Raw genomic sequence first — 23,758 nt, 5'->3', positions numbered from 1 at the left:
ATATTCATATTTTTGTAGAATTTATTTTCGCTGTCTCTTATTTTTCAATGGCCATTCATATTCACTGATGGGTGATAATTAACGAAACTTATTTATCAAATGGCGAGTAGATGTAGAAATAAGTAAGAAGTCGCGTGGGAAGAAGTATTGCAATTGATATTTAATCTAAATTGAATTTAATGATAGAGTATATTTGAATGATAAACAATATCAAGTAGAATTATATGAATAATATAATTACTTCATTAATAATTAATAAAATATATTCTCAATGTAAAATGTATTAAAATATTCAATGTTTTTCTTTCTTCTCAGTAAAAAATCAAAATTCTTTTTCATTATAATATTATACAAACTTTTTAAGGCTCTGATGTAGAGGCTCATAAAAGTTCAGTTTACGACTTGCATCTTGATTGTGGTAATAATTAAGAAAACAGGATATCAAGGAGGGATATAAGAAATAGAAAGATTGAGTAACTTTTTTTTTAAAAATGTGAACAATTTATTGGCCTAGATTATGTACAGATATCGCGTGTTTTTTTTTCGTTGTCAAATTTCGAGGATCAGTAGGCGCCAACTAATTGTTGGGATTGATAGCTTTGCGGTTGGAACGATGGTTTCGCGTAGGCGGATTGAGGCGCAGGATACGATGGTCCTGGATTAGGAAACACTGTGGCTGCTGGAGCATTGTATTGTCCAACGTTGTAAGGAACTTGTCCACCCGGAGGTCCAGCGTAAGCTGAAACAATTGTTTAAATATTAAACATTAATGAAAATATTCTGAAATAATTTGCTATTTTATTTTTATATTTCTATCTTATTTTTATATCTATGTTTTATCTTTATATTCTTATTTTATTTTTATACTTTATGTTTATATTTCTATTTGATTTATATGTTTATATTTTATCTTTACATTTCTATTCTACTTTTATACTTGTCTTTTATGTTTATATTTCTATTTTATTTTTATCATTATATAAAACGAATATTTATTCTATGATCTAGTAAGGAATAGTCTCTCCTTTGAACTAACATTAAAAATTGAGATATCTACAGTTTTCATAAATGTAAAATTTTATTTTTATCAAGTATCTTCTATGCTGGGACGGAAGACACTTCTTACCACGCATTGAAGTCTCCAGTGTATTAGGTAACGCAGTATTCTGCTGGCAATTTTATGGAATGAAAATTATGTAAATTTTGTATTCAGAATTTCTCAGTATGAGACTGTTAACAGATTTATCTATGAAATTAAAGAAACTCTAATTTCTTTTATTAATAATTGATAAATGTGTTATTCACGAAGCAAAGAATATTCATAGAAATGTGAAAAAGGTAACGATAAAGGATCATAATATAATTTTCAATAATTAAGAGGCAGAGCCAATTAAAAGTATCTGTATAATGAATAAAGCTGTTAAAATCGAGAATAGGTCAAGCAAACAAAAGTCTCAATTTAGAATGTCAATCAAACAGGAAATTCGATCAGTTTAAATCCGATACTCGATCTTCACACGAGGTGTCGAAACACTTAAGCTGCTTTTGGGAGTGGTGCTCAAGTTAATACGGAACAAAAGAAACCGGTTCTTGTCCAAGCACTTCCTCAGACAATTAACATAGTCCACTCACATGTAAAAAATTCAACAATTAGCATACGTTTAAAGAAAAATTAATTTCTTCATTACGAGCCAACAAATTTGTTAGCAATACTTGCAAACACATTTCTAGAAAGACTTCCTATTAAATACCTAGTAATTAATAATTTAAAAATATCATTATTATTTGTAGATTTTTAAATTTAATTGTAGAATGACCACAGAATATTTTCATTTTGATTGAATTTTTGATTTTGATTGTATTAAGCGTGAGAAATATTAATAATAAATTGTTAATGGATACAGACATCGTTTACTGAAGTCAACACTTGACCCAGGCGACCCTGTTTAATATTCGTGACGCGGAATGGCTAATTTGCGATCATAGTCGCAGCGATTAGTGGCTCTGCAGGCCATTCCCACCAGAACAATCGAACGATTAAGCTGTTGGGAAAGAGTCTGATTGTTGCATCGTGTAAGGCCTGTTACAAATGGATCTTACACTTCCTCGATGCTTAAATGTTACTCTACACAACTACCAACTTACCATTATCATTTTTATTTGGACGTCGTTAACCAATCTTAATGAAAATTTAATGAAAACCTTGACTAACACTTTGATTGAAATTCCTATTCAAAACTGAGGAGTTTCACAAAGGTTTTGTAAACAAATTTAACGTAAATTAATATTAATATTAACTACAACATATTATAAAATATATTTTATTCTATCCTAAGATCCAAAAGTACTAAATACTAATAATAAATGCAATCTTAGATAAATTTCAATATCATTTTTAAACTAACCAGAATTTCCCTTCTCAATACAAATAAGTATCAAGAATAAAATTTACAATGCAGAGTATCTAAAATTTCCTTTATCAATATCAGAAATATCAAATAATAAAAATATCATATATTTAATATTGACAACATCAAGGATCAAATTTCCATAGGAAGTGACTAAAATTGTCCTTTCGTTTTGGTATTCGTAACACCAGAAATCAAATCAAATTGACAATTATTCTTCGAAAATTCCGCCAAACAAAAATGGCGGTCGTTGAGCCGAGCGTTGACACCGAATTTTTCAAGTGATATCCGCAGTGGAGTGCATACCTTGGCCTTGAGCTTCCGGTTTATATTCCTGGGCGTACTTGTACGCCCTGGCTTCGGCCTCGGCCAACTCCGCCAGCCTGGCGGCCTTAAGAGCAGCTACTTCCGGCGTGTCGATTACCGTGCCATCATCAGCGAGTGGCGCGGGAACGAACGGGGTGGGCTTCACGGTGGCAGCGTAGTTCGCCGGTGCAGCGTAATTAGCATTGTTGCTGTACTGAGGCTGATAGGCCACGGGATTCGGCTGATTGTACGCTGCAGCTGGAACTGAAATTTTTTCGAATAATTATTTAGTTGCTAGTTGAAGAAATCTGGTTACTGGTGTAGGCTTGTTGTAATCCTAGCACTTTGGTTATAAGTTTGATTATAACCTGGTTGATTATGAAATAATGAGTACATAATTAATTAGCTGTTTTTTTAGATGAGTTTGATTACTGGTATAGGCTTGTTGTAATCTTAGAATTTTGGTTATAACTTTAATTATAACCTATTTGATTATGAAATGATGAGTATATAATTAATTAGCTGTTATTTAGATAAGTTTGATTACTGGTATAGGATTATTGTAATCCTAGAATTTTTGTTATAATTTTAATTATAACGTATTTGATTATGAAATGATGGATAAATAATTGATTAGCTGTTATTTAGATAAATATGGTTACTGGTATAGGCCTGTTGCAATCCTAGCACTTCAGTTTTAATTTTAATTATAATTTATTTAGTTATGAAAGAATAATGGAGATTATTTGATATATTGAATGTATTATTATAGTTTGTTAATGAAAACTAAATATTTGTGTTGCAAACTGATATAGTAGATAGAATTTTTAATATTGATTTCTTTTATTGTTTGGATATACTGAGAGAAGTGAGATAGATGTATGATCTATGAGCTAGATCAACCTAGACCCAATCTAGCTTTAGCAACAAAGGTTTAATATATTTAGAATTTTGTTTGATGCAGTTTAAATACAGTACATAACTATTTTATACTTGCCCAGATTATTTAAAGTTACTTTAAAACTAATCTGCGTCGCAACTAATTAGTTCTGATACAATTTTATACCTAATTTAAACAGAACCTACACACAAAGTCATTGCTAAATTACTTTTTTAGCAAAGTACTATCCAGAACTTTATTTTCCTGATTGAAAACAATTATAACACACTTAAAAACTGCAGAAAGAGAGAACCTACTGCTCATCGACTAGATTCTACTACCCTAAAATGAAACTTCCATCCCCTAATCGCCACAACCAATGCAAACTGCTTAAAATCAAACCTAACCTCTATATTAAAATCAAAGTTTCCCAATTTTCTAATATTATCTTCACAGAGCTGCTAGAAATAAATTCTTTAACACTCTAACATAAAAACAAGAGATTTTCATACAAAAATTTCATTATTCCATCGTCTTTTGAAATAATTCACCTGGACCAGATTGATAAACTGGTGCTGGAGACTGGTAGCTTGGTTGTCTGACGTAAGTTGGTGCTGTTGGCTGAGCGGAGGGGTAATTGTAAGCCTGCGATGGTATTTGGGGGCTGTATTCCGCTGTTTGGGGTTGGTTCTTAGCTTCTTCAGCTGCTCTGGCTGCTGCCCTAGCGAATTCAGCGAAGTGGGCAGCTTTTGCTTGAGCCACTTCCGGTGTGTCGATCACGTTTCCGTCTTGGCCAACCGGTGCAGGGGGTGCATACCTCTGCGGAGCAGGTTGCGGGTGAATTTGGGGCTCGGCGTAACCTGAAGGGTTCAAGTAGCCGGCCCTGCAGCTCGCTGCCACGACGAGTAAAATAATCTAAAACATAGTTTTATAATTTACGATTAACTCATCATTTTTCTGAATGTATTTCGTTATCGTAGATATGAGGAATGTTTTAAAGGAAATTCTTTAATTTTCTTTCTTCTGTATTCTATAACAGTTATAGCTAGCAATATTTGGGACAACAAGCATCAAACAGTAGAGACTGAATTTAAAAGGCTGACATATCATAAGAACAATTTTGAATACTGTCAATGAATTATTCTTAATTTCAAGACTGGTGTAAATCTTTAAACAGAAACATAAAATACATTATAACAGTTACAGTAACAATTCAGAACACTGAACTTCCACTAAACCAACGCCCATACAATACTGAAACAAATTCCCAAAAGGCACAATAACAAATATCCAAGGAATACTCATACCTTAAAAGAATCTCACAAATAAAGCTCCCAAAAAAGGATACAAAAATCCCATCGACTCATATCTCCAAAAAACAAACTTCTACATAAACAAGAATCTTCCAAAACCGGGTGCAAAAATTCCAAAATCCAGCCCCTCAAAACATGAACACATTACTGATTCCAAAGACTGCCCACGGTAAATCCATGCTCACTATTCAAAAGACAAAGCAGAGATTCCCTCGAGAGCTACAGGTCCCCCAAAAACCGGAGTCCCCCATGAGCGCAATAATTCCATCAGCATCTCTCGAGCGGATGCCCACACCCGAGTTGCCCATAAGCCCAGCCGCGTGGGCCGTTCCTCTGACCCGGCCGAGTGACCCGATCTACCCTAACCTTTCACTTTCCTTTGTCCGCGGACCGAACCTAGCCGGGGCACGGGTCCCGGTCGCATGGGACTCACCAAGCCTCTCATGTCGCCCTTGGAAAATCCTGGCTCTCTATCGGTCCCTTTCTCTCCTGGCGTGTTATCGGTCTGCTCCCCTCTTCGAGGCGCTGCTGCCGGGCACACAGTACTCGCTCGATTTCCGCTCCAGCCGGTGTGGCACCCACCGGGCCCGATCTCTCGCGTTTTGTGTTCCTGGAGAACGGCCGGTTGGTACCATTTATAGCAGTGATCATCCGCCCCCTACTACCAGGGTTTGCCCACGACCTGGAGGGGTCCAGGAGGTAACCGGCTGACGAACGTCGCCTGGGAAGTTCGCCAGGAAAAAGGACTACCTACCCCCACCCCTGTGGGCCCAGCCAGGACCTTGGCATTTGAGCGAGGTCCCTGCACTCCTGGACCGGAAGGATATCGATCGAGCGCGAGGGAAACGGGGGCTTGCGGTTTTCGTGGGGGTATGCGTCTCGCGAGACGGTCCGTGGGTGGATATGACGCGGATATGGTGTTTTGATGATAAGGGGAATGGAGGGGGATTGGGGTGTGATTGATTGGAATGAGTTTGCGTGAATGGAGAATGAAGATGGTTGAGAGATGGCGTGGTTTGGTGTATGGCGAGGGGAGTACGATTATGGTGGTATGATGTATGGTAGTGTGGTGGTAGTGTGATGGTGTATAGTGGTATGGTAAGGATAGTGTGATGTATGATAGTATGGTAAGTGTGGAATATGTGATTCTATGGGAATGATTGTGTAATGGATGATGGTGTGATAATTATAGTGTAATGTATGATAGTATGTATGATAGTTGTGGTGGAATATATGATGGTATAGGAGCGACAGTGAATTGTATGGTAGTATAATAGTTATAGCATAATATATGATAGTACAATAATTATGGTATAATATTAATAATAATGAAGGTGTACTAATAATAGTCTAATATATGATAGCATAATAATAATGATAGCGAATTATATGATGGTGCAATAATTATAGTATAATATATAATAATAATGAATGTATACTAATAATAATGTAATATATGATAACATAATAATAATGATAATGAATTATATGATGGTGTAATAATAATACTGTCATATGAAATAACAAATTCCATTGAGATTATTGTTGGAACAAAAATGACTGAGCTTATGTACGGACAAGTATAGAAGAAACACTGGGACAAGTATAATAACTATTTGGTAGTCACATAAGTTGTCAAGACAAAACGTTATTGGATCGATCACTGTTTTTCTCGATGTCGAAACATTTATGCAAGAGTGTGTACAGCACAACACACAGCGTGCCCTATTGTGCATAATCATTGCAGTACCAGGGAAAGTAGAACTGATTGAATAACTTTCTATCGTAAGTGCTACACCGTATTATACTCCAGTTTTCAAGGTGCTACAGTTTTTGCGTCAGCGCGGAATGCTTCACAGGGGCCGATCGCAGTTCCAGATGCCTGCGCAAAATTCCACCGATGCCCCGTGATTTCTTTTGGACAGGATATTAAACTAGGGACTTCAGGGGATAATTTGAGCTCACAAATATCGGAATCATTCAATGGGAAGGTATCGAAAACTCATTTTATTCCCGATCGCCGACCTGAACACATCTACTTTTGGAACCGATCCCAGTTTCATGAGTCTGAGAAAAATTCTAGTGATTTTCCGTGATTATTTCTGACAGGATATTAAACTAGAAGCTCTAAAGAATAATTTGAACTTATAAAACGTAGCCTGAATCATTAGGATTTTACGCAGGTGACTAAAATTGGGATCAGTGTCGAATGGCACTTGTGTTCTAGTTGGTGGTTGGAAAGGAAATATCATTTTGATACCTTCCCGTGGAATGACCTTGATTTTTTTGGACTCGAATTATCCTCTAGGGTCCCTAGTTTAATATCCTGCTCAAAAAATTCACGGGACATCACTAGAATTTTTCGCAGGTGACAAAAACTGGAATCAGTTTCGAGTGATACGAATACTTAGATCGCCAATTGTGAATGGAATAAATTTTGGTTACCTTTCTATGTGGCAATTCTGATTTTTTTAAGTTCAAATTATTCCCTAAGGTCTCTAAATTAATATCCTGTCTAAACAGATCAAGGAAATTTTGCGTAGACGCTTGGCTCGCATAACAATGCTTGAAGTTCGAATCGTTAAAGAGCTGCGTTACAATAAAACAAATTATTTATTCTATGCCATAACCCACATAAAAATACAAAGTTTATCTTCCATCGTTGTTTACTGCATTAATACCACCTTTCCGTTTCACAGCGAGATACAATCGGCCGCCATAAATTATATTTCTGTCTGTTTTTAATATGAGAAATCACATGTTACGCGTGAGAAGCCTGCTGGCGTAATGCCGGAGGAAGTTACAGTCGGTACATATTTCTATGGAACTAGATCTGGGAAAGGGAAATCCTAATCATAGTGGGAAGATACTTGCATTGTAATTTTTTTCTCTGATGATACGTTTCTTCTTACAGTAGGTTCATTCTGAATTCAAATAAAATATATCACGTGTATCTCCATTTAGAATATATATTAATCAAATAATAGTTTTAGGAAATATGAATATAAATATAAATATAAATATAAATAGAAGTAGAAGTAGAAGTAGAAGTAGAAGTAGAAGTAGAAGTAGAAGTAGAAGTAGAAGTAGAAGTAAAAATAGAAATAGAAATAGAAATAGAAATAGAAGTAGAAGTAGAAGTAGAAGTAGAAATAAAAGTAGAAATAATAATATTAGTAATATATACAACAATTAATACAATGCATTAATAAATAAATAATAAAATAAATAATAATGTTCAACATTCATTCACTCAATTCCTTTATTTCATTCTATACACCAAGCAATGCATATAATACGCACTTTCATTTAGAATACACATCTGAAATAATTTTCAATCGTCACGCACATAATTCCCTTATTTTATTCCATATACCAAAGTGTTCCATTTGATTACCATTCCATTTCCACTTTTCCTTTTCTTAATAATATCATTCTCCAATTTCGGTAATGCGTTCAGAATCGCTCGGCATTTAAACAAAGGCGTGTGGAAGTGTCGAACGACTTAGCAACCCTGAACGAACGAAGGACTCGAGGCCGAAGGACAGTCTCCACCGAGAATGCATTCCCAATATTTTTTCGCTGTTGCGATATATTGCACCGACTAACGTTCGATCGTTCGTTAGCAACAAGATTCACGTGACACTACTTTACAACCAATGATCCCCTACAATCTCAAATTTTATTTCAAAAATTGTTTCCATTAAAAAACACTACTTTCGCGATTAAAATAAAATGTATCCAGAATCAGTGGTCATTTTAAATGACGACGATATATTATTAGAAAATAATTAATAAAAGAAAATTCTAATGATGCACTCCGATCAATGTATTCTATAAATTATCTCGAAAGAAAATAAAGGAACACCGCAGCGAAATAAAGGAAGCAAACCGTGAGAATTTTTTGTAACCACGTTGCACGAAGAATTGGGCAACAATTTCGTCCCATAATCCGTCGCAATCGTCGTCGAGAATTGTCAATTCGCGTCTGAATGTTCGGAAAACGATTTGGTAATGCGTACGAGCCACATTAGAAAGCTGTTACTTTTTTAACGAGCGGGAGAAACAGTTCGATTTCGACAGAGAATAATAGAAATTGCTCATTCGTTGCGTCGCGGGTGTCATTAAACGAAATTTATTGAATGAGAACGCGAAGATTAAGCTTTTGACTGTGATTTCTCGGAACGTGAGCGAATTAACCCCTTCTAGCTTGATTTTTGTACAAAACCTCAGTTGTTTTACAACAGAGGATTGATGTTGAATGTTGATTGATGTTGAATACTAGTTATAACAGGTATTTCGAATGTGGTGTACCATATTTTTAATAGAAATAGGCTTAAAGCAAGATTTTAAATATTAAATGTTAACATTGGAGATTGTGAATATTAAATATTAATTATAATGTGTGACTAATAATATTAGTGTATCAGGTCTGAAAGGGTTAAATTAATACACTAAACACTGTATAGTAATTTAATTAGATATAAAAATTATTTATTGGTTGAAAAAGAAAATAAACCATTGAAGAATGAAACTGAATTTTAATGAGGAGTTAAATCGTCATCCCTTGTTTCCAATTACACATGAAAATAAAGAATTTTAAAATGAAATTCCATCGTTAAAGTATTACAAAAATTTCAATTTTTATAGAAAAAGGTAATCAGTATTTTTTCCTGACGAATATACTCGCCAAATACAGTTAAAACGTTACAAAAATCTCAATATTCATAGCAAAAGATAATCAATTTTATCTACATCAATTATTTCTCCTATAATCATCGATATTCAATGATTAATCTTCTCGTGACGGATATACATGTCGAACACAGTTAAAACGTTAAAAGGTTCAAAGAATTTTGCATATTGCATAAAGATGTATACAAATTCGCTATTTCTTCCTTTCGATCTAGATACGACAGACTTCTGGCTTCGTTAAGTGGTACAATCAGACCATACGTCGATGATAACAAAGTGTCGTAACGATTTTTACACGCGTCACGCCCTGGGGTTCAGGAACAAAGTAGTTGACCGTGAATACTGTAATTTCGTCAGCTCAAGCTGCGTTCCTTGCCGAAGGCCGCAGCATATCTGAACCAGAAGTCAGTGTTAAAGTATTCAATCATTATAATCGTATTTCGTTAACCTTGCTCTAAGTGGCTGTCAACGAGGAAAAAAGAAAGAGGATTGGTGTCAATTAAGAAACACGAAATTCTATTGAAATTGGATTTTATACTTGATCTGTTCTCTATCTTCCTTTGTTATTGATTTTCAACGTTTATGAAGTTTTCTTAAGTGATTGACAGAATTTTTTGATTCCATAGAAGATTTTTCTTATTATTCTGTTGCTTTATTAAGTAAATTTTAGTTCTATTTAGTATTAGGAGAACTTAAAATCGAAAGGAATAGAATAAGAAATGTTTAAATATAGGAGTGAAGACTTCAATGATATTTTCAATATAAAAGAATTTGTAAATTGAAATTTTGAAAGTTGAGTTCGAGAGGTTGCAAATTTTTGTCGAGGGATTCAAGATTCGAAGGATTATAAAATTAATTCAAAATATCACTCAGAGCTGAAACTTTCAAAGATTACAATTTTCAATGCTCGAAGCTCTCAAAAATCAAGGCTTTAAGGCTCAAATTATTATCATTATATTATTTTCTAAGACTCCCATCATTAGATAAATTGAAGAACCAAAATTTGTACAGATCGAAACACCTGAAGCTTCTATGGAAATTTCTACCACTCAAATATTCAAAGTGTGCAAACTGTAAGAACAATAATTTAGAGAATACAAATTTATTAAAAACTTCGTTGATGTGGTAACCTGAGAAATTGAAATATTTCGATGCGTTGCTTCAACAATGTTCTCTGCCATGAATAGAAATGAGAAGGACGAGAAACGTGATAGTGGAAAATGTTTCTCCTATCTGCTGTTTGCCCGCCTCGACAGCCGCAGGCAGACTGCGATAAGGGCCGACAGTAACGAGAATATATACGTACATTTGATCCTGCGCATAGTAATCGAATCGCCAACAGGTCTGCGCAGTAGATCTTTCTCCGAATGCGGGAACTTCAAACGAAACTCGCCTCTTTGCATAACATTTCAAAGGGAATCTTCCGGATTTTTCTGTGGAAAATGGAAGGATATTCTAGAACGTCGTCTCTTGTATTTTATCACCCAATACTCAACCTTCCATTTGACACTTTGTCCATCTTAGTAAGATGAAAATACATTTCGACACACGATAACTTAACTTGAACCTTTCGAAAAATGTAAATTTTATATGATTATCTTTACTGTATTAAGAGATGAACAATAAAGTCACTGTCTCGAGTATAAAACGACTGAATAATTTACAGCATAAGAATTTCTAATTAAATATAACAATACTAATAAAATCAAAAGCTTCATTGTCAAGAAAGATAATTTTTAAGCTAAATAATTAGTGTAAATTTCAAACTACTTTAGAACCTGATTGAATCATTAATACCACCATCAACCCAATAAACTAACATCAACAATTACAAAGCAATTCCCAACAAAAACATTCTCGAGAAATCAATACATTCCAAACCGATCCTCTAAAAGCCAGCTACATCCAGATCAAGGACAAGAATGAAGAAAACCAGATTCAGTCTCATTTAATTAAACTCGCTTTATTAAACCAGCCGAAGTCATATGTACAGGGATCTCAAAATGTCAGCCAACGTCAGCCACTATAGCCTAACCCGAAAGCCTCATCTCCTCAGATCAAATACTTCTGGATCACCGGAGCGGAGTACGCGGACACTAGCAAAGGGACCTCAACCGATTTGCCAGCTTCGGCTGCCAAGCCGATCTTCTCATTAATATGGGCAGCCGCGTGTTCAGCCTTGGCCAAAGCTACTTCCGGTGTGTCTACTACACGGCCATCAGGCCCAAGCGGCGCTGGCGGGACCAGTTTGGCAACGGCGAAGGTTCCTAGATCGCTGGTAGCTAAAATTGGTGATGTATAGGCGATCAGGTCAGCAGACTTCACTGCTTCGTTTGCTAAGGTGACCCTCTCGTTGATGTGGGCGGCTGCGTGTTCTGCCTTGGCAAAAGCTACTTCCGGTGTGTCCACCACCCGACCGTCCAGGCCGATTGGGGCTCCAGGGACCAGTTTCGTGAAGATCGGGCCTGATAGGGTAGCTAACTGGGGGCTAAGCAGCAGACCCGGCCTGGCGACTGCTACAGCCAAGATGCTGGAGAAAATGATCTGAAAGCAATGTAGATCGATGATTTTATTGTTGGTTCAGTAGACGCACGAGTTGTGAAGATTATGGGGATGCTGGGAAGTTTGTAGGAAATGGACAGATTTGAAATTATGAATGGATTAAAGGTGAGAATCAGAGAACTCTTTGAACTTTAGTTTCTTAGAATGGGTTAGAACATTTGGAAATTTGTAATTGACAAGCTTGTCTTAGTCTGGGAGACTTGGATGAGAACATTTTTCCCAACAGCTTCATTCTGAAGAAAAGTCTATGTTAATACGATCAGATTTCAATAACTTCAACGCTAGAAACCAAATGCTTCGCAATACTAGAAATATTAAATTAAAGAGAATTACAGAATAATTCTAATTGAATCTCATCGTTTCTAACAAACTTTAACATTCATCATCTATCAAAATAAATTCCATTATCCTTCTCCAGCAAACTACATCAAACTATAACTTCAATCCAACATCCATAATCTAATAATTAATTACTAACTCTACTTTATCCTTTTTCTATAAGTCACATCAAATTACGACTTCGACGATTCAAATAACAACTAATTAAACCCTTGCCTTACAACAACGAGTGAGACTCGTGGTGAACATTTTCAACCTGATCCAACAAATATATACATATTACTCAGTTCATTCGAGTTCAAAATACATATTATTCCTCTGTAAATTGTGTAAGTAATTTTTTGTAATTTTTCATATTTTATGTATTTTCTCTTTTTTTATCGTCAAGTATTGTGGATGATTTGTCTATTCTAAAAGCATTACCGTTATTTTGATTTTGGCTATAAACATACTGGGGTCTCCATATAGGACCCCACTCAGCATTTTAAGGGTTAAAGGGAAATATAGACATAACATATGCTCAGACTTTTTCTCTTTTTCCAATAAATTATTAATGACAAAGTAGCCGTATCGATCAGATTTGAGAAAGAAATCATAGGCCAAGGAGTTAATTAACACATGTCTACCGTTTAATTGCTAGTCCTACATTAATGTAACATTTTAGATACGTATAACAGAAATCCAAACTAAAATGACAAAATCGAATTCCTTATTCCTTTTCGCAAGTTACAAATTTCGGTTTGATTGATGTAAACATTGATGTAAACTTTAAAAAGACATATTAATATAATCACCGACATCTCCGTTACTAGTAGCTGAAATTCAGCCGGCGTTCAATGTGTTAATGGTCACCACGAGCAATACTCACTAAAGCGTTCATGGTGTACAAACGTCGGCTCCTTGCGCGCTATCTGAAGCTCAGCACTCGCCAAGGTGCGTTGGTCCGGTCTTATGGTAACCACCTAGCCACATGGGCCTTATATAGCACCTGAGCAAAAAGGTTTCGCTCCATGGGTTCTCCCATCGTGTCGGGAGAACGCGCGACTGGGATACGCCCTGTCCAATACAGACCCGGTACACCTGACATTGACATTTGGTCCAATCGCGTCTTTTTCGTCTCCTTACGGCGCTGACAATCGAAACAAAAGGGTTAGGTCCGCGGGCAGCGGCGAGGGGGGAAGGCGGGAACCAAATCGAATCTGTCGTAAACGTCGATTGCACTCGATCGACATTTTTTCCCGCGACAAAAGAACGAATTTCTTGCCGCCCGATTGCGTGACCGATGATTTCCTCCTCGCGCGGCCTTGGGATTCTTGCCGACTGTTGAAACCTGACGAAAACCGTGAGAAACGTTTTTTAAGGGCTGCGCGAGAGGGACGGAGGATGGAAGCGAAAAGAGATCGAGCGAATCAGATGAAGGTGATAATTGTTTAACCTTCGATTGGGGACTTTTGCTTGGAAATTGGATTTGTGAACGCTACTTTATTTTTGGGAATTTCTTGCGAGGGGGAAGAAATTTATTCGTTATGGAACATAATTATAATTATTATTCTTATTTCTTAATTAATTATTTAATAGTAACTATTTTTATGTTTATTATTTAATGTATTACTTAATAGTAACTTTTATTATTATTATCATTACAGTATCTTATTTATAGATTCTTACTATTTATTACACGTCTATGTTTGTATTGAGGGTTAATGTGTTAAGCACTGAATTAAATTTAATTTGGACTACCTACGATACTTGGTAACATGTTTATTTCATGGGAACGAAGGACCGAATGATCTTTCGGGCATTAATGATTTAAGAAAATGATCTGACAGGGAATTTCGAAATTTAAGGGTGACATAATCAATGATACTTCGCGAATGAAACAGAAGATTTTCAGCGACACAGACGAAGTAGGAATTTGTGTCGTTCGATTTTTTGAGAAACTAGTTCTCGCGGCGACCAGATTTCTTGTACGGTGCAACGTGTTTGTAACCATTAGAATAAAAGGTGTATGTGTGACTGGGCGTCAGGTGTAATGAGACACTGCGTGATGCAACGTTTCGTGTTGTGTCTGACTGAAAGAATTGTACCTCCCCTTTCTCGCTCCGGCCTCTTCAATTTATTATAACACCCCTCAATATTATAACTTTCAACATAGCACACTAAATAATTCAATCATAAAACACACTAAAATTAAGAAACACTCATGAGAAAATAATCAAATAACACACCGAAGTCACTAAAATCATAAAAAAATTAATTAAATTACAACTCACGAAATCTTTTCAATTAAACCAATATCTCTACAACCCCTTTCCACTCCAAAAGCACAATTCCTCTACTCTAAAAAATTAGCATCGAACCAACCGTACACCAGCAATCAAACAACAAATATAATTATTAATATATAATTATCAATAATCCAACTAAAATAGTAACAAACAATAAAAGAACAAACATATCGATAGCACATCGACAATAGTTACAAAATCAGCAACACAACCTCAAGAAAGTCCAACCCCTTATTCCTTAAAAAGTGCCAACCCCAACGCCCAGCGTATCGAAAAACGAGGAAAAAGATCAGCCTATGATCTAACAGGCAACAGGGTCGAACGCATCACCGTCGCGATCAGTTACGCGACTATCGTCCTTCGGCTGGCGTCGACCTTGCCTCCCATGGCCAGGCTAGTCGCGGAGAAATGACGAACGGGATCGGGTGTCTTCCCGGCCTCGTCGCAGCGAGACACGAAAATGGAGCCCTCCCGTAGAATTTTTCCAGGGCGCCGCCACCCGCAGACCGTCGTACTCGTTTTACAAACACGCTTACCTTGCCCCATGTAGCGGAAACACCTGACCAACCGTGATCGATCGATCCTCCGGTATCGTCTCGACCATTTCAATCTTCCAGCGGATTTTTCTCGCGGGTCGTCTTGTTACGCGATCGATCCGCCTATAAAAGCTGATCTAGGACGAATCTAGGCTCATAGTACGAGCTGAACGATCCTCCTCCACCGATCGTCTAGTCTCCACGAAACGTCTGCTGTTCTGTTCACCGGGTCACCTGAATATACCAACATCAGTCTCAAGCCTCAAACATGTCGCCAGTCGGCTTGGCGTTCGTTGGATTGATCTCCGTCGCCCTGGCCAAGCCGGGCATCCTCTCCTCGCCTCTCATCGCTACCCTGACACCTGGGGCACCCGTCGGACCTGATGGCAGAGTCCTGGATACCCCTGAAGTCGCTATTGCCAAAGCTGAACACGCTGCTGCCCAACTGAACGAAAGGATCAGCCTGGCTAATGAGGCTGCCAGGTCCTCTCTAGCTCCGCTGCAACCTGCCGTGATCAATCCAGCGTCGGTGGTAGTTGGTGCACCTGCTGCTGTTCTAATACCTGGTGCGCCGCTTGGACCTGATGGTAGGGTCGTCGACACCGCAGAAGTCGCTGTGGCTAAGGCTGCCCATGCTGCTGCCCAGGTCAACGAGAGGATCAGTCTGGCTAATGAGGCTGCTAGGTCTGTCGCGGCGGATTTGACCAGGTGAATATTGGTTTTCGGGCTTAGCTGGGGTTGACTGTGGCTTTAGCTACCATGGTGGTAGCTTTAGCTACCTTGCTGGTAGTTTTAACTACCTTGGTGGCACCTTAGCTATCTAAGTGGTAGCTTTAGCTATCTAAGTGGTGGCTATAGCTACCTTGGTGGTACCTTAGCTATCTAAGTGGTAGCTTTAGCTATCTAAGTAGTAGCTTTTGCTATCTAAGTGGTGGCTATAGCTACCTTGGAGGTACCTTAGCTATCTAAGCGGTAGCTAAACAGATGTAAGTTAGATTATGACATTAATCAACAATAATTATCAACTTCTGAGGTAGAGGGATGGATCTAACGTTGCATCTAGATTTGAGAACCCGTTATCATTGAGTTTAGCTACTGAAGTCATTGGTACTAGGGGCTAATCAAAATTTGAACAACTGTCTTTCATTCCATAGATCTAGAGACGAGTTTAACCTTTTGATATTCTTTCCAGGCCACTGGTGGTGGGTGTATCAACAGTCCCCGGAGCAACGGTAGGTCCCGACGGAAGAGTACAAGACACACCGGAAGTGGCAGCAGCCAAGGCAGCTCACGCAGCCGCACAGATTAACGAGAGACTCAACCTGGCCAACGAAGCAGTCAGATCTTCAGCAACCATCGTGACCTCTGCACCAGCCGTGTCAGTGCCGCTGGTAAGCAACGCTGTGCTCGTTCCTGGCGCACCCATTGGTCCTGACGGACGAGTCCAGGACACAGCGGAAGTTGCTGTAGCGAAAGCCGCACACGTAACCGCCCATTTGAACGAAAAATTGAATCTAGCCAACGAGGCAGCCAAATCCGCGGATGTCCTCGCTGTCGCTGGGCCTGCTCTAGCTTACGGAAGGCTTGTTTATTGAACATCAAGGGGAACATTCACGCGGGAATTATATTATAAAATATAACCAACGAATAGCTGCCTTTAGTTGGAATAAAGAAACTGTCTGGAACGTTCGTGTCTGTTTATTTTCCTCGATGTCGCTCGATCCTGAAGAATCGGGGCTGTTTTGGGTTGCTGAGAAAATGTAGAATGACAGACCTAACCTATAATCATGGTACATATCCTATAGAACAGACCTAACCTATATATAATTACAATACTTCATCGATACATCCGATTTCTCAAACGATTTCACCTAATTCCCTTCTTACTATTTTTTTAACTTTCACACTTTAACAGATGCATAATTTTATACTCTTCCTTTAATTTTTGGCTTATATTTTTTCATTGAAATTTCTAATATATTCGAAGTTCTGGAATGATTGTAAAGATCATTCGATAATGTTACGTAATAGTATTCGGTTTCTTCAATTTTAATTATTGCCTGCGAGGTGTCGAAAGACACGACCCGCTATTTTTGGCTCCACTCTGTGGTCCAGCCGATGAAAAATTGACAAACAGGTCGCCGTGTCGCGGATGCATTCTGACATGTTGCGCCAAGAAACCGATACATATTGATATCGGTAATTTCGTAGCAGAAAGTATTATTGTGTCAAGATCGATTGCGTGAAATTCGGGTCGAGGATAGCATGCAAATCGAGCCGCGCGTCGTCGCAGGTGCGATCGAGGGCGACGACGATTTCCGACAAACGAGGCGGGACTGAAAGATTGACGGAAGAGTGACAAATGATCCGTGAACTTGTTTTTCCAATGGCTACCTGGTTCCGGTTTATTATCCAGCTTTTTATCAGCTTCCAGTGTCGATGAATTGATTCCCCGCGTTTATTAAATGATTTTTAAATCAGTAGTGTTGTGTATCAATTTATTAAAAATTTTAATGTCAATTAATTTAAACCGGGAAGAATATTTGAAGGGCTTGACTTGATTAATCGTGTAATTAATTAATATCAAGGTTTTTCATAAATGATTTTTAAATCAGTAGTGTTGTGTATCAATTTATTACAAATTTTAATGTCAATCAATTTAAACTGGCAAGAATATTTGAAGGGCTTGACTTGATTAATCGTGTAATTAATTAATATCAAGGTTTTTCATAAATGATTTTTAAATCAGTAGTGTTGTGTATCAATTTATTAAAAATTTTAATGTCAATTAATTTAAACTGGCAAGAATATTTGAAGGGCTTGACTTGATTAATCGTGTAATTAATTAATATCAAGGTTTTTCATAAATGATTTTTAAATCAGTAGTGTTGTGTATCAATTTATTACAAATTTTAATGTCAATTAATTTAAACTGGCAAGAATATTTGAAGGGCTTGACTTGATTAATCGTGTAATTAATTAATATCAAGGTTTTTCATAAATGATTTTTAAATCAGTAGTGTTTTGTATCAATTTACCAAAAACATTGACGTTAATTAATTTAAACTGGGAAGAATATTTGAAGAGCTTAACTTGATTGATCGTGTAATTAATTTATTAATTACCGACAAGGCGTTCCACGGAATCTTTGTTGATACCGACACGAATCTAAATATAACTCCGCCGCTGCATTAATTACCCTGAAACGTGTTTCCACAATGCGAATTACTTATTAACCGGTACAGATAATGAAGCTATTAAGAATCTCGTCTGAGCTGATAATGGCTCCTCGATTTTTATGATATATTACCACTAATTAGTTATAGTTCTGTACTAATTAGTTACAGTTTTCTGTGCCCCCTAGTTTCAGAGATATTCTAAAACTATACTTATACATCTCTGAAACTAGGGGGTGTAAAAAAGAAATATAAATTCTCCACTACAAGAAGAACAATTTAATTCTTATCTACACCCCTCAGTTTCAAAGATATTCTAAACAATATACCTTCAACCCTCAACTTTGAATTATATTCTCACCCCTCCAAAGATAATACTGGCCAATAACAAAACACCCGTATCAAATATTTCCCCAAGAACAATGTCTCACATGAGTTTCATCGAAATCCTCGAGTGCTGGTTGAAAAGGTTCCGTCGTCAGCGCGACAACAGCAAAGAAACTTTGCATTCTTCGGTATTCTCTGGATCCCATCAAACGAATGATGCGCGCCGTTACCTATCAGCATGCGAGCCACAGGGAATCTCGAAAACTTCCTTAAACTTCACCCCGTAATCCAATCGCCTTAGCTCCGTCGAAACGACTGAGCCACGTCTGCGCGCCGGCGGAAAATACGAGCGAGATATCGGTGATACGGCCTCTTCCTTGCATCCTGGTCGCGCTCCCAGCGGGAATCTCCTCAGCAACGGGTTATTGCCGATACCCTGGACGGCCCTGAGACTCGTCGTATTAGGGCATAGCTGCGTCGTTCGCCGAGTAAAAAAGCTCCGTGGTTGAAAACACTTTCGGAGCCGGATTCCAGCGGAGGCCTTGAAGACAGGCGTGACTGGTTACTCTTCTCGCGTCTCGTTTGGTCCTCCGATCGTCCGGTTCTGGGTTTCCGTAACGACGGAGAAGAGGAGGACTCGGTGCATCGGCGGATGGCCATATAAATAGTCTTATGCGCCGCGGTGAAATTCGAAGACAACCGGATCCAACATGAAGCGCGCATACGTAAGTTCCCGATGAGTGGGCGAGGCATGCGGCTATGCACTTCCTAGTTTGGCACCCTCGGTGATTGCGTATCGGTGTCACGTGGTGGTTCAGTGTTCCTCGGGGTTCTATAGTTAGCCATCTGCGCCGTGAACTTTGGCATTTTTACGTAGACGCTGGTGGGAACGTATGTTTAGAGGGTTTTGGGGATGTGGTTGGGTGTAGGTGTCCTTTTGTGGATTTTTGGCTGGTTGGGAGGAGTGTTTGTGCTGAGTTGGTATTTAGGTGGTGGTGGAGGATGTAGGATGGAGGTAGATAGACTGAGGGATAGATTGTGATCGGTGAGATAAAATTGCAAGATGTGTTACCCGTGATCTTAGAATTGAAATAGTAATGGAGTCTGTAGGGTAGAGATAGATGTATAGATTGAGAGATAGATTGTGATTGATGGGATAGATTGTAGATGGTGAATTGATGGGATCTTTTGGCACTGCTAGGCTTTAGATAATCTATGTAATCTATCTTGAGTGGAAATGGTTAAAGTAAATCAATGTGGTACATGTTATAGATTTATAGAATTTGAATGATCGTAGCTAACCTTTAACCTATCTTTTTAATCTATCTTTCACTCTATCTTTAGAGAATGCAATTAATATTTAATTAATAATTCCTCAAAGCTAGAAATTTAATTGCTTTTTAATCAATCTCTTTTAATCTATCTTTCGCTCTATCATTAGAGAGTACAATTAATAATTAATTACTAATTCCTCGAAGCTAGAATTCTAATTGCTTCCCAGACTCTTCTGACAACCTGCTGCCTGCTGGTTTCCTGCTCGGCAAAGCCAGCTGGACCATTGCTCAACTACCAAGACAGCTATGGCCAGTACAGTTTCGGCTACAGTGCTCCCAATTCAGCAAGATCGGAGTTCAAAACACTGGATGGTGTAATTCACGGTAGTTACAGTTACATCGATGACGCTGGCGTCATACAAACTGCTCACTACACGGCTGACGATATGGGCTTCCGGATTACTGCTACCAATCTGCCTCAGGCACCAGTCTCTGTAAGCTACTGTTCCTTATAGCCATCTGAGACCAAATGACACAAGGAAATTAAATTTCATCTGAAAAATTACAAAAATTCCTGAAACTTGGACTCAGGATCTATACTTAACGAATTCGATTTAGTTTAGACCTAGGTCTCCATGTAACAGTATGTCACGAACGTGTCAAAATAATTATTTGCTCTGTATTCACAAGAAATATTCTTTAAAACTTTAATCAACAGTTGTACTATAATCAAGAGGCAGCTGCAACACGGAAAACTCGGGAAGGGACACAGGAAGTAACAGAACCTGCAGATGAAAAGACACTTGAGAGACGCATAGGAGAGAATAATGTATTTTTGAAACCATTGCTGAAGGTACAAAATCCGTTTGAAGAGGAAACGCTACAGGAAGAAAAGAAAGGTTCTCCAAATGATGAAATGAAACCAAAGACAATCACCAGTGAAAATGAAGAAACAGGATCCAATAGAAAATCCACTGAAAGTACGAACAATAGTTTAAATACATTATAAACATATTAAAAACTAACATTTCTGTAAGTTATACTTATTAAGGTCAATATTATTTTACAAGAAGCCAAAGAAAAAGAGACACAAGAGGATGACATCACAGTTCTGAATAATACTTACATGTTTTTCTGTTTTAATTCGTAGCTTTTTTTGGAGCATTCAAATATTGCATTTCAGTCGACAAATGAATGTTTTTTATGACCTACCCACTCGGTTGATCCTTTCTCTCGATCCAATTAATTTTTTTCTTGGAGAATGATGGTCCCGATGATCGTTCTGCCCTCGAGGTCATTGAGTTTCCGGGGCTACTGATCTTTCAAGATCACAGGGGAACCATTTTATACTTGTGCTTGTAATAAACGTTACGCTCGCGTGAAGAGTTTTAATTAAAATGTTGAAATATTCATAGAATTTGAATTTCTCAAGTGAAATCTTAATCAACCGTCATTTCTCTGTCACAGGTACTGCAGAAGTAAAAGTGTCAAAGGCAAACGAAACCGAAGAATCGAGTGCAGAAACAAAAGATGTTAAGAAATGAACTTTTCGTTGAAATAAAAAGTATTGAGAACTTAAATTTTCTTTGAAATAAAAGATATTAAGAAATTAATTTTCTTTGAAATAAAAAATATCAAGGAATTTATAATTCAACACGTTCGGAAGCTGAAATATTCGTTCCAACAATTCATAAACTATCCCGTAATTCATAAGATCATTTAATCTTTCCTTCGAGACAAGAAATATTAACAAATTCATAATCCAACATCTCACAAGCTAAAATAAATTCAATGCTAATTCACAAACCACCCCGGAAGAAACATTCCACCAAGAAACACCAATGAGAATACCAAACACGCTAATCAGTATGATGAAAAAACCAAAGAAATCCCCTCAAGTAACTTCACAGACGTTTGCTCAATAATTTATTGATCTCCGTAGCAGCGAACGCTCGTGATTAAGGATTCTCACAACCTCATTGTTACACATTTGTCGATTTATTTTTCATCATCTTTACAAAATAATATCGGCTGCCGTTAGACAAGGAAACGAAGGTTACACACGATCGGTAATCAATGATCAGCGGCGATACGGGCGAAAATTAACAGCTAAGTCGTCATCGTCGTTCTCAGTTATTTTTTCACGTTTGTTTTAACCCTTTCTCTCTCTCCCTCTCTCTCCCTCTCTATCACTCTCTCTCTTTCTCTCTCTCTCTCTCTCTCTCTCTCTCTCTCTCTCTCTCTCGCTCTCTCTCTCTCTCGTTTTGCCACGAAACTTCTTGCGTTATAAAAAACAGTCCAACAGTGAAACTTAGTCTTAGCGAATTTCCGTTAACATTAACTAGCGTACCCCCTTAAAAACTGCTGCGAGGAAGCCTGCGAAACGTATTTACATCGTCGAATAACGAGAACGCATACAATAACGGTGGCGGAATTGAACGGTCACAAAAATTCATCGGCCGAACGGAATCGCGAAACAATACGCTCTCAATCTTTTGTTACGATTCTATTGTAGTTCATTAAACTCCTTATCGTCTATACAGTTTCATTTTCATTTTTTTTTTATCCTCTTCTTCTCAACTTCCTCTTCCCCTTTCCTTCGCTTCCACATCGTTTTGTTCATTTTCATCGTTCGACGATCACGCGAACAGCGAAATTTTCGTTTCCAAAGGAACGGAGTGTGTTGTTGGGTCGTCGAAAACGCGGTTAAACAATTCAACGGGAAATGCGAGCACAACGAGGACGCGTTGACAGACACTGCCGGAGATGGATTGGAATGTTGCGAGTCGCTCGTGCCTTTGCTTCGACAGAAGACGGCGCAATCTATCGTCGAACGTCGAATCTATGAAAATCGGAAAGCAAATATTGGAAACTAAGCAACGAACTTCGTGATTTTCATGATTTTCGTGTTCTTTGGAATGTATCTTTGTAATAATACAAATTTAGAATTATTTTCTGTGTAATTCGATTGCAGTTATCTTCATCTGATTTTATTGTATATTAACTTTCGGTAATTCCAGAAACGCTTTTAGTTTCCTCGTACTTTATCGTTGACAATTGATCCCTCAGCATACGAGGTGATTAATAATACACTGTTTAAATTATATTTGTTACGGAAATAATGCTTCATTCAATCTTGTGAATAATATTATGGAAAGTTCATCGATTGCGCTGTCTTCTCTCTAGGTTAATACTGAACATATTTCTTGTCGATCAACAACGCACTCGTTTTTATCAATATTTTCTAAAATACTTTTTGCTTCTTTCTCTTTTTTTTGTAATAACAGAATCACCGTGACAATACAAGACCAATATCGGTACCCCTAACAGTCACGTTGCAACGGAATATTTTATTTTTCGTCGTTTTGCATTCGATTAATAACTGCACGTGCCGATAATGAGAAATAGAAAACACGCGAAACGTCGTGTCTAGGTCGCTCGTCTCTAACCCACCGTTGTCCGTTATAATCGCAATACAGTAACATTCCCTTATACATATTAATATAAATCTAAATATTAATATATATTTATAATATTCATATTTATATATAACATATTCGTCCTAAACTCGCGCGTCTCGCGATCGCGCGGCCAAATCTGATTAGTAATTCAAATTTACTCGTCGCTTCGCCTCTTCCATTTCGTCTCGCCACC

The 23,758-nt window shown here is 37.7% G+C and overlaps 3 protein-coding genes across 3 annotated transcripts; 2 read left to right on the top strand and 1 right to left on the bottom strand.

Moving 5' to 3' along the window:
* Positions 1 to 563: 563 nt before the first annotated feature.
* On the bottom strand, positions 564 to 12,967 carry LOC116426071 (uncharacterized). The gene is made up of 6 exons (XM_031974534.2): positions 12,956 to 12,967; positions 11,679 to 12,146; positions 5,341 to 5,517; positions 4,146 to 4,509; positions 2,715 to 2,978; positions 564 to 739 (listed from the first exon to the last, which is right to left on the bottom strand). Exons 1-6 carry the CDS (start codon positions 12,965 to 12,967, stop codon positions 564 to 566), a joined length of 1,461 nt encoding a protein of 486 aa, XP_031830394.2.
* A 2,628-nt stretch (positions 12,968 to 15,595) lies between these two features.
* Positions 15,596 to 16,922, top strand: LOC116426066 (uncharacterized). Its single transcript, XM_031974529.1, has 2 exons — positions 15,596 to 16,035; positions 16,520 to 16,922. The coding sequence occupies exons 1-2, from the start codon at positions 15,596 to 15,598 to the stop codon at positions 16,920 to 16,922; spliced, it is 843 nt and encodes a 280-aa protein (XP_031830389.1).
* A 2,596-nt stretch (positions 16,923 to 19,518) lies between these two features.
* LOC116426068 (uncharacterized) lies at positions 19,519 to 21,648 on the top strand. Its single transcript, XM_076364933.1, has 4 exons — positions 19,519 to 19,555; positions 20,332 to 20,598; positions 20,823 to 21,084; positions 21,572 to 21,648. The coding sequence occupies exons 1-4, from the start codon at positions 19,541 to 19,543 to the stop codon at positions 21,646 to 21,648; spliced, it is 621 nt and encodes a 206-aa protein (XP_076221048.1). The 5' UTR covers positions 19,519 to 19,540.
* The last annotated feature ends 2,110 nt before the right edge of the window (positions 21,649 to 23,758 follow it).

This window comes from Nomia melanderi, chromosome 2, assembly GCF_051020985.1.
Source record: "Nomia melanderi isolate GNS246 chromosome 2, iyNomMela1, whole genome shotgun sequence".
NCBI classification, from domain to species: domain Eukaryota; kingdom Metazoa; phylum Arthropoda; class Insecta; order Hymenoptera; family Halictidae; genus Nomia; species Nomia melanderi.
This window is presented reverse-complemented; position numbering and strand designations above follow the sequence as displayed.

Excerpts from the sequence above, each read along its gene's own strand:
- LOC116426066 (XM_031974529.1), top strand. The coding sequence starts at position 15,596 with ATGTCGCCAGTCGGCTTGGCGTTCGTTGGATTGATCTCCGTCGCCCTG. Across the intron at positions 16,036-16,519 it reads GTCGCGGCGGATTTGACCAG|GCCACTGGTGGTGGGTGTAT; the intron begins GTGAATATTGGT and ends TATTCTTTCCAG.
- LOC116426071 (XM_031974534.2), bottom strand. Across the intron at positions 5,518-11,678 it reads TGTCCGCGTACTCCGCTCCG|GAACACAAAACGCGAGAGAT; the intron begins GTGATCCAGAAG and ends GCCGTTCTCCAG. Across the intron at positions 2,979-4,145 it reads AGTTTATCAATCTGGTCCAG|TTCCAGCTGCAGCGTACAAT; the intron begins GTGAATTATTTC and ends AAAAAATTTCAG.
- LOC116426068 (XM_076364933.1), top strand. Across the intron at positions 20,599-20,822 it reads TGCCTCAGGCACCAGTCTCT|TTGTACTATAATCAAGAGGC; the intron begins GTAAGCTACTGT and ends TTTAATCAACAG. Across the intron at positions 21,085-21,571 it reads CAATAGAAAATCCACTGAAA|GTACTGCAGAAGTAAAAGTG; the intron begins GTACGAACAATA and ends TCTCTGTCACAG.